At 43.1% G+C, this 9714-nt stretch overlaps 1 protein-coding gene across 2 annotated transcripts in view; it reads left to right on the forward strand.

The window, feature by feature from the left end:
• The window catches only part of VWF (von Willebrand factor), a 271611-nt gene that overhangs the window by 226775 nt on the left and 35122 nt on the right, over window positions 1-9714 (forward strand). For both annotated transcript variants that reach the window (XM_019515998.1, XM_019515997.1), the window contains exons 44-45: window positions 4511-4621; window positions 8106-8289. In XM_019515998.1, the coding sequence (XP_019371543.1) occupies window positions 4511-4621; window positions 8106-8289 (295 nt within the window). The remainder of the gene's footprint in view (window positions 1-4510; window positions 4622-8105; window positions 8290-9714) is intronic.

A 9714-nucleotide genomic window follows, 5' to 3' on the forward strand; every position in this document is an offset into this window, starting at 1 on the left:
AAAAAAAAAAAAAAAAGTAATGAAAAAGACTTAATTTTCATTGAGGAGTGGGATTTATTTTTTCCCTGTTAAAAGTCATGGGATCATAGGAAAGTGAAGCTGGAAGGGACTTCACAAGGTCATCTAATCCAGTCTCCTGCTCAAGGCAGGAACATCCCTGACTAAACCATCCCAGCCAAGTGCCTGCCTAATCTGCTCTTGAAAATCTCCAGAGATGGAGATTCCACCCTTTTTCTAGGTAGCCTGTTTCAATGTTTAATTACCTTTATAGACAGAAAATTATTTCTAATCTCTAAATCACAATGTTCTGTTTTTCTAGTGAAGTTTTTTTTCAACAAAAAATTTACAATGGGAAATTGAGGAAAGCAGTCCCCCTCAGCACTATCTTTTTCAAGTTGTAGTGAGCCACTACATTGAATACATTTCATTTCAACTTTCTTTTCACTCCCACAGCTGAGCTGCTCCTTTCTTTCCCATTCCCAATGATTCCCGTTTCTTCACCAGCCTTAAATAGGTGGCAACCATCACCAAATGTGGCCCTAAACAGTTCATACAGAATCCCTCTGTTGGCCCCTCTCTCAGCCTGTCACATATGATTAATGTAGCCTCACCCTTCCTCATATGAAGCCAGACCAGGTTGCCCTGCACCTTATCTGCATATACATTTTTAGAGGATCCCAGGACTCGTGACAAGAATGCCCAGTTCTGGTCATGTGTGGGCGGCTAATTAGCGCATGGATCCTTTGTGGCAGCGTGGGGCATATCTAGAGTTCACAGATACTGAGCGGTGCTGAGCTGTGGGGTCACCATGACTTGAAATGCTGTTGACTGCTGGGGCCCAGCGCAATGAACTATCTGTAAGGTCATGAGTCATTTTGTTCTGGACTAGTATCATGCATAGTTTGTACTATACTTATCTGGCAGAGGAAATACCATGACCAAGTAGGTGGTTTTCTTGGATATTCTCAAGGTGAGGCCTGTCCCTTGTACTCTGAGCAGGCTGACTCTTGCAAATTTTCCCAAATGCAGGAAACTTGGCTGCACAATTTTGTGGCAATGGGGGACTACTTGGTTTTTTTCATCTTGACTTGCTCCCTGGGTTTTTGGCTAAGCGCAAGTAAGACTAGGGGGTAATCGCAAGTGCTGCTTAAAAGGTGTGTTCCTGGAGTACCTGTCCTAAAACTTGCAGCAGTTTCAAAAGGTAAAATGCATAATTTCTGAGTGAATTAAGTTTATGGGGTACTATATGCAAATTGCTACGGTTATGTTTATTTCATACTCAGTGTTTTCAGCTTTGTTTCTTATTTCCACGTGCTCAGGGAGAACAGGGTCTAACGGTAAGGAGTGGGGGAAGGACTACAGGGAGAAAAAGTTGGGGGAGTTGCTGAGGATAAAGGGGCTACCTGGCCCCCTAGATTTATTTTACCTGTTTGTTGCAGTGGCAAGGGAACACATTCAAGACAGACCTCCAATAATTAGATCCTATACCTGGAAAATTGTATCAAATTTATAAAATTTCTTTATGTAGAATCTAATTATTGGGGGGGGGTAATTTTATAATCAGAGCCATCTTATATTTGAGTAAATATGGTATCTAGAAAGGGAGCTAGCTACTTGCCTATAACAGATATGAAGACATGATCACCTCTTGTTTGGGTCTAAATCCACTTAGATGCCTGAATGTATTTAAGATATGTTTCAAATTTGCTTATAACCTTGAATTCTTTCCTTTTTTTGTTACTGTAAATTAATAGCTATGATCCTTCTAAAACAGATTTTTTTTTTTTGTTTTAAGCTTTCTTTTTGCATCTTTGCATTAAACTATAGCAAAACTATTTGTTCAAAACTCCACTGTTGAAGCTCCTATAGCTGGATAGCAGGCCTGTCCGAAGTGGCTAGTACTCGCTTTGGATTTGGAGTTGGCCGATTTGGGGGACAGTGATTCAATTCGGTGATTCAAATCACTGTCCCGAGTCAAACAGGCCCCATCCCCTGCCGGCTTTCCCAGCCCTGTCAATGGCTGCCCTGCCTGGCCCCAGCTCCTAGCTCTTTAAAGAAGGAAAAAAAAAGCACACAGTCACCAGCTTCTGCCAGGCAGGGGTGTGATCCTTACTGCCCCATGCTGCATGGGTGGCTCTGCCATGAGTCCCCAGAAGTCCCAATGGCTGCTGCAGCAGTTGGTGAGTATGGGGCTTTTTTTGTTTGTTTGTTTGTTTTGGGTTTTTTTTTTTTTTTTTCCTTCAAAGAACCGGGAGCTGGGGCCAGGTAGGGCAGCCATTGATGGGGCTGGGAGAGCAGGCAGGGGTTGTGGAGCACTCGGGGTGCTGGGGGAGCAGGCAGGGGATGGGGCCTGGTGGGAGTCCCTGCATGGTTCCCCCTCTGCTCTTACAGCACCCCCCCCCATATATTTCATAGACGTTAGGGCTGGAAGGGACACCTCGGAAGATCATCGAGTCTAGCCCCCTGCCCCAGGGGCAGGAAGTCAGGTGGGATCAAAGGATCCCAGCAAGATAAACATTGACTCCTAAAGGAATCCAGAGTAGGTGCTTGCACCACCTCTGGCGGCAGTCTTTTCCAGGTCTTGGGGGCTCAGACTGTAAAGAAGTTCTTCCTTATGTCTAGCCTGAAACGGTTTTGGAGAAGTTTGTGATCGTTTGACCTTGTCATCCCTTGGGGTGGTCTGGTGAACAGATGTTCCCCCAGATCCTGATATACACCCCTTATATACTTATAGGCAGCCACCAGGTCCCTCCTGAGCCTGTGCTTTTCCCGGTTGAAGGGTCCTGTAGCTCTCAGCCTCTCATCAGAAGGTCTGTTTTCCTGCCCTCTGGTCATGCGTGTGGCTCTCCTCTGGTCTCTCTCAAGCTTCTCCACATCCTTTTTAAACTGTGGAACCCAAAACTGGATCCAGTACTCCAGCTGTGGCCTCACCAAGGCCAAGTACAGTAGGAGGATAACATCCTAGGATTTGCTAGTGAAGCATCTATGGATGCAAGCCAGAGTTTTAGTTGCTTTGCTGACTACATCACATTGGTAGTTATCGGCACAGAATCTGGGTCTAGCTCCCTGTGGCAGTAAGTGGGGACAGCCCGAATCTCCGAAGCTGTCTGAATTTTTTCTGAATTGATTTGGAGAGCTTCAAATCGATTCAGACCTTTTTATCTGTCTCCCGATTCAATTCGGATTTGGAGGTTTGGCTGCCAAATTGGACTGAATTTCCTTCAAATCGAATCAGCACCTGAAGCTTCGCACAGTCCTACTGGATAGAGGAATACATCTTTTTCTTGAAGTGATGAAAATAGTGATTTTCAGTTTTTTTTTTCATCTGATTCTTGATATCCATCCATGGTTTCATCTCCTAACCCATCAACTCCCACAAGCCTTTGCAGTCACTTAACAGCTTCTTTCCAGAACTGTTTCTCAGGAAAGTGAAAGGGTTGAGGTAATAAAAATGCCCAGGATTGAGAAGTGAGGGGCTGTTTTCTTCCATCTCCCTTGCTTTCACTGAATAGGAATATCTGAGACATTTTCTTACCATATTTCTTATCTCATAAGGTCCAAGCCAATAGGCAGTCTCTAAATAACTGGTGTATAGGTCAGGTGCTATGGGCTGGGAAGTCCCGGTATAATGTTATATAGTGTAGACTAGAAATGAGCAAAACAATTATGTAAAATTACAGACTGGAGAATTATAGCTGCTCTCCTTTTCTCAAAAGAAGAGGCCACACATTTAAAATGTATAAAAGAAAACCGTGGCATGGATTTAACCTCTGGAACTCCAGGGCTGTGTGATATTATAGGAACAAAGTGTTTAGAAGCCAAGACATGTTTGTTCTGCTGCTACTTCAGCCTCCTCCTCAGCTCTGATTTTGTCCACCTCTTAAATCCCATCACAAATCTAGGTCAGGAGCCCTTTGGGTTTGACAGTATCTATATCTGAGTACCCATTTGCACAGCACCTTGCAAAATGGACTTTGATCCTTATTTGGCAATTCCCAGATGCTACAGTGACACAATTCAATATTTGCTAGCTTACAAAGTGCCTAGGCACCATTGGCTTCTATTTAATTCAGAGGTAGGTTGAGTACTCACTTAGAGATGCTCAGATCCTCACAAAACTGTGTCATCAATAAGATTCAAATTGCATGAATAAGAACACTTACAGCAGGGAAAACTTCACTGACTTCAAAGCATTAATTAAAAAGCCTCTGATGATCAGAGAGTTTTCCACAAGTGGTCTAGTACAATTATGAGGGTTTTGTGTGTGTTTCTGAAACAGCTTGTTTTGTTTAAATGATGCAGTTCAATAAGAAATTGTCTTGTGAAATCCATGATGTTAAGCATCTCTCTTGGATTTATTCCATCATATCTTCTCATTGCCTTAGCTTCTCCTCTTTTTATTTTTGCTCTTGAAACAGGTACAATCATTGTTATTGTAAGGGGGCTGGACCCGGTGATCTGTAAGGTCCCTTCCAGCCCCCAACAACTATGAAACTGTGATCTCTTCTAGGGTTACACATATATCCAGCAAGAAGGGGAGTGTTGTGGAAAATGTCAGAAGACTGCATGTGAAGAACCACGCTTCTGGTCTCGGGGGGATGTTGACGCTCGTTGGCATGAGGTAAGGTCTAGAGTTACAAGCCACTGACAGTTCAGGAGAAATGAAGTCATTTTTGTCTTCCAGAGAAGAAAAGTATGCAGATCGCTTATTGCATAAACAGATCAGTTTGGTGGTCATGTTGATGTATGTTTATTAACGTATGTTAGAGCAGTTTATTCAGCAAAATATATGAGTTTACCTTGTTCTGAAAAAAAAAGTTTGCTCTTTGGGCATGATTAGAAATTTTTAAACAATTAATTACACTCTGGATTCAGGAGAGCATTTGCATATGTGCATAAATCTCTCATAAATCAATGAAATAGAGTCAGCATTGCTTTGCTGAATCAGGTCCCTGGTGAATCTGTCCCAGCCACACAAATTCTACAACTTTTTTGTTTAACATGAACCCTGCAAACATTCCTTGTTCTGTAATAGGATGCAATCTTGTATAGTACAGAAGTAGCTTTTGCAATTATGTATTCCCGTAGCACTCTGGTATAAAATGTGCAGCTCAGTCACCTTAAAATTAACACCTTAAAATTTTTGCAGGGCAAATGCTAGTGAATAACAGAACTTTTGTTAATGCATGTGTAGACACAGTAGCAGACTGCTTAACCTGAATGGGTTGTGAGAATGGTCAGTTAAGACATCCTATCTGGCTAACTGTGATGTCAGGGATGACATTGCAATGGAGAGTGGGGTGATGTATTTTCTTCTCACTAAACCTGGTGGTTCCAAGTCAGACCCAAAACATATTGCCAGCTGAGAAATACAGGGAAGCTAGCCCTGCAATGTTCCCTGTTGCACTTGTTCCCTGCTTAGAATAACAGTTTATTTTTAGGAGGTCCTTGCTGGCACTGGAATTCCTTTGTCTATTCCAAAGAGTTCACTAGTAAATACATGCAGAAATAAATAAAAACACCTAAATCTGATGTAGAAGTACTGTAGATATCCTACCAGCCTGCAAAATGAAGTAGATATGCTCTTTTTCCTTTTTTCTCCATGTATATCTTTCTTCAGCTTAATCATTTTGTCCTGTTTTCAACCCCTCTGGCCTTGGCAAACCACTGCTTACTCTAGTCATGTTAAATTGCATAATCCTTTCCACTGGTTGGAGGATCAGCAAGAAAGGAGGTTAAACATATTAAAATGCTACATCTTCCATTTCTTTCTTCCCTCTTTTTGAATGTCACAACCTGTGTGATAAAAAGCTGATGCTATTATATATATTCTCATTTTTCTTGCATTTTTAACAAAGAAAATCAGCTTCTCTCTTTAAAAATAATTAAAAAAAAAAAAGAAAATGGCTCAAAGTCCTCTGCTTATTTAATTTTAACAGAGTGCACATCTAATTTTCAGTATTATTTTTGTATGCTCTGGTTCCCAACCATATTTTCTAATGTCCTAGTAAATTGTAGAACCATACACACTGATAGGGGTTGGTCTCTCACCTTCCAGCATGTCTGACATTAACAGTGAAATAACTACTTAGCAGGTCACAGTAGAAAGTTCATTGGTTTCTTTCCAAAGTCTCAGACACTGAAGATTTTGCTGATGTTTAGAGGTCTGATTCTCATTTCCATTGTTTTACACTGCTATTTAAAGAATAAAGGGGTCTTTAAATTAAGAGTAAATTACATTTGCAAACTTTAAAATCCTACTTAGACTGCCTGAGTGGTGTGAAGAGAAGAAACTGTAGTGTAAAATGATGTCCAGGTTTCGAGTGTTTCATTTTTTTTTTCTCCAGTGTATTTTGAATGTGGACATATCATGTAAGGCAGGGATGTCAAACATAGCCCACAAAATGGATTTGGCCTGAAGAGCCATGAAGGTTTTAATCTGTGGGGCTCCTAGATGGACAAGGAATTTGGGAGTGGGGTAAGTGGGGGCAGGGCCCACTGCCAAAATCTGGGGTCTCACTGGGGATGTATATTGGTGGCAAGGGGCAAGCAACAGTCACATCAACCTCTGTGGCTCTGTGATGTTGCCACCATGTCTGGGTCCAGCCTGTGAGGAGCCCTGCAATCCCATTTCAGCCCAAGAGTCTGGGTACTTGGATGCATCTGTTGTAAGGCTTTTTAATTTTGCAGGGAGATTGGCCTTTATCTTTTGCATGTTCGTTTAGAGACGAGGCGATTTTTTTTCCTCAACAGAGCAGCCAGAAACTAAAATAGCTCAAGGTCTTCCATTTCTAATGGTGACAAATGTCATATTATGGATTATTCTTTCTTCTTTTTTTTTTTTTAAAGACTATACCATATCTCATGTCACAAGGTGCATCTGAAAAGAAAATTAATAAGAATATCTCACAAGGTGCTCTGTCCCTCCTCATTTCCCAGCACAAGGTCACTTTTTGTCTAAATACATGCTTGAGCACCTGGATGAATTTGAGCCACTGTCATTATGAGTTAAGATCTCCCAGGCTTTCTTGCAGAGATGACCTTTTCATTTTTTCCCCAAGAAGTCCAAAGAAAGACTCCCCAAAGGGGTGCTTTCACAGGCATCATTCCCATTCTCCCAGCTCTTGCCATGTGTCCTTGCAAACTTTATCTCATTTTTATCAGGCCTGTCTTCCTCTCTCATGCTTGGTCCCAAAGTGATGTCAGAAGACCACAAATGGCAATTTCATTTTTGTTTCTTTTCCCAAGGCTGTGAAATGGCTCCTAATGACAGTGAGTCTGCCTTCACCATTGGTGCCTTTTTTAATGTGGATGGCAGTCATGGGGGGAAGTTCCAAGTCTGTTACACTCATTCATTACTACATCTATAAAAATAACTGGCCCTTTCTGAGTACTTTATCTCTTAAGTATTGTATAAACAACATTTTAACAATGTCCTTGCTATCTATGAGTCCCCAGCTGTAAAGTTTCAGTTTGTGCTGAGTATTTTAGGGGTGTCCCATGTCAGTGCCTTTTCCCCCAGCATTCACCTCTGACAACCCATGGATTCTTTCTACCCTTCCCAGCAATATTTTCTTGAGAGCCCCATCATTCCTGATCCCGTGTTATGTACTCCCACCTGTATCCAGAAACAAGGGCCTGACCCATTCATCAGCCTCATCTTGTGAAGAAGACATTACCAGAGTCTCTTTTGGGCTCTGGAAACCTGACTTTCCCACAGGACACATCAGAAACTAGGACATATCGTTATTCTGAATCCAGTGCAACTCACCCAACCGTTTTGCACATGGTATTTGGTTCCACTTCTTTTATTTCTGATGCAGTAGCATCCCCCCTTAACAGTTACACTTGACAGGCTATTCAGCAATCTGTTTTAGGGTATCATGATCCAGATCAGAGTTTTGGGAGACCCTGTGTGGAACCAAAGGGTGTCAAGTATTGCTGAAAATTCCAGGAGTTCAAAGCCTGGGGAATACTGTTATTGGGGTCTGTGTCCTACAGCAGAAGTATGTTGTTGTTGTGGGTTTGTTATGGTAATTCTTCCTTTCTCCATTGTTCAAACACAACCAGCAACTCCATAACCCTTGGCAACCTCTCCCCCTTAGGTCGGCACAAAGTGGCGATACCCTTTCAGCCCTTGCGTCATCAATGAATGCGTCCGAATGAACAATGAGGTTTTTATCCAGAAAATGAATGTGTCATGCTCTCAGATGGACATGCCTGACTGTCAGGTGGGAACTGAGCTACGCTGTGACCGAATAATAGATTGCTGTCCCTCGTGCTACTGTGGTAAGGTTTCAGAGCTGCTGACTGAATCGTCAGAGAATTACAATTCTGTCACTTGCTCTTGTGCTGCTTTTTAGCTACTTACAACATGCAGGCTGTAGAAATGCACCTCATTTTGAAATTATCCTGTCATATTGTGACCACCATTGGCACAGTCCTTTAGTTGAAGAAAATCTCAGTTTTCATTTGTTATGGTGGCCATATTATTATTTTCTTTTCCCAGGCCACATTTATTATCTCTGTGTCTCTCCTACTTCTTAACTTGGCTACAAGAAAGGACACAATGAAAGGGGCTCTGTGGTCAGGAGGAAGACTAGTGAGAGCCAGGGAGGAGGAGGAGAAAAGGTAGATTGTACAACTTGTAGAATAGATACTAAAACAGCTTTTGCAACCAGGAGGCCTGAACGGTAGGGGTAAACCACATTGTACTATGTATTGAAAAAACAACAGGCTGCTAAGAAAGCTTTAGGAGGGAAATTCAGGATCACACTGCTGGACTCGTTTTACAGATATACTTTATGGGTAGGGCCAGGGGTAGATCCAGTGGGTGCAGTGGCATTAACGCACCTCCTTTCAGTTGACCATGCAGCGAAAGAAGCAGCTGGGGACTTTTTTTTATAGGCCCTGAAGCAAGTAATAATTTGTCTCTCCTTTTCCCGTTATGCTCAGCTCCTTCCCTTCCCTCCTCCCTTTCCTACCTACTGCTATCACTTTAGCCAGCTGCCTTGAGGGCAGCAGTGAGGGCAAAGAGGGATCTCCAGAGCTGCTCCTTGTTGCTCTAGCTGGGCTCTGCATGGAGCCAAGCTCAGCCAAGTACACTGGCAGTAGCAGGTTGGTCCCTGTACCCTTCCTGGTCCCCCCCTTGGTCGTTCCCTGCCAGCCAGGAACAGGCACAGGAGAAGAACCTGCCTGCTGCTGCTGTCTCTAGCAGAGCTTGACTCTACATGCAGCCCAGCAGAAATAGGGCTGGAGTAGCCCTTGCCTGCTCCCTGCTTTCCACCTCTGGCTCACCTGGGGACAGCAGCAAGAGTGGCCAGGTGGTGGAGGTGGGGCTTGGGAAGGGGGAAAGAGAACATACAGCTGAGCACAGAGGGGAAGGGAGGGGGAAGAAGAGATTCTTAACTGCTAGAGGGTCTTTAAAAAAGCCCCCTGCTGGTGCTCCTGTGGTGTGGTGTGGTCTGCCCACCCTGCTGGGAAGGGAGGCTGGGAGCTGGGATGTAGCCACCCTTACAGTACAAATTGCTGTTCCTGCACCCACCTTTATGAAATCCTGGATCCATGGGTAGGGTTGAATTTTGCAGCTTCATGCTGAGGATAGCTCCCATTATCATCAGTGGGCCTTCTATAAACCAAGCCAAGATGAGACCCATGGGTTATAAAACATTTTGCTGCTTTTATAGCATTGGTCTATGTTTTCTTTTCCAGAAC

The sequence above is a fragment of the Gavialis gangeticus genome, unplaced genomic scaffold (genome assembly GCF_001723915.1).
Source record: "Gavialis gangeticus isolate Ggan-Ray unplaced genomic scaffold, GavGan_comp1, whole genome shotgun sequence".
NCBI classification, from domain to species: Eukaryota; Metazoa; Chordata; order Crocodylia; family Gavialidae; genus Gavialis; species Gavialis gangeticus.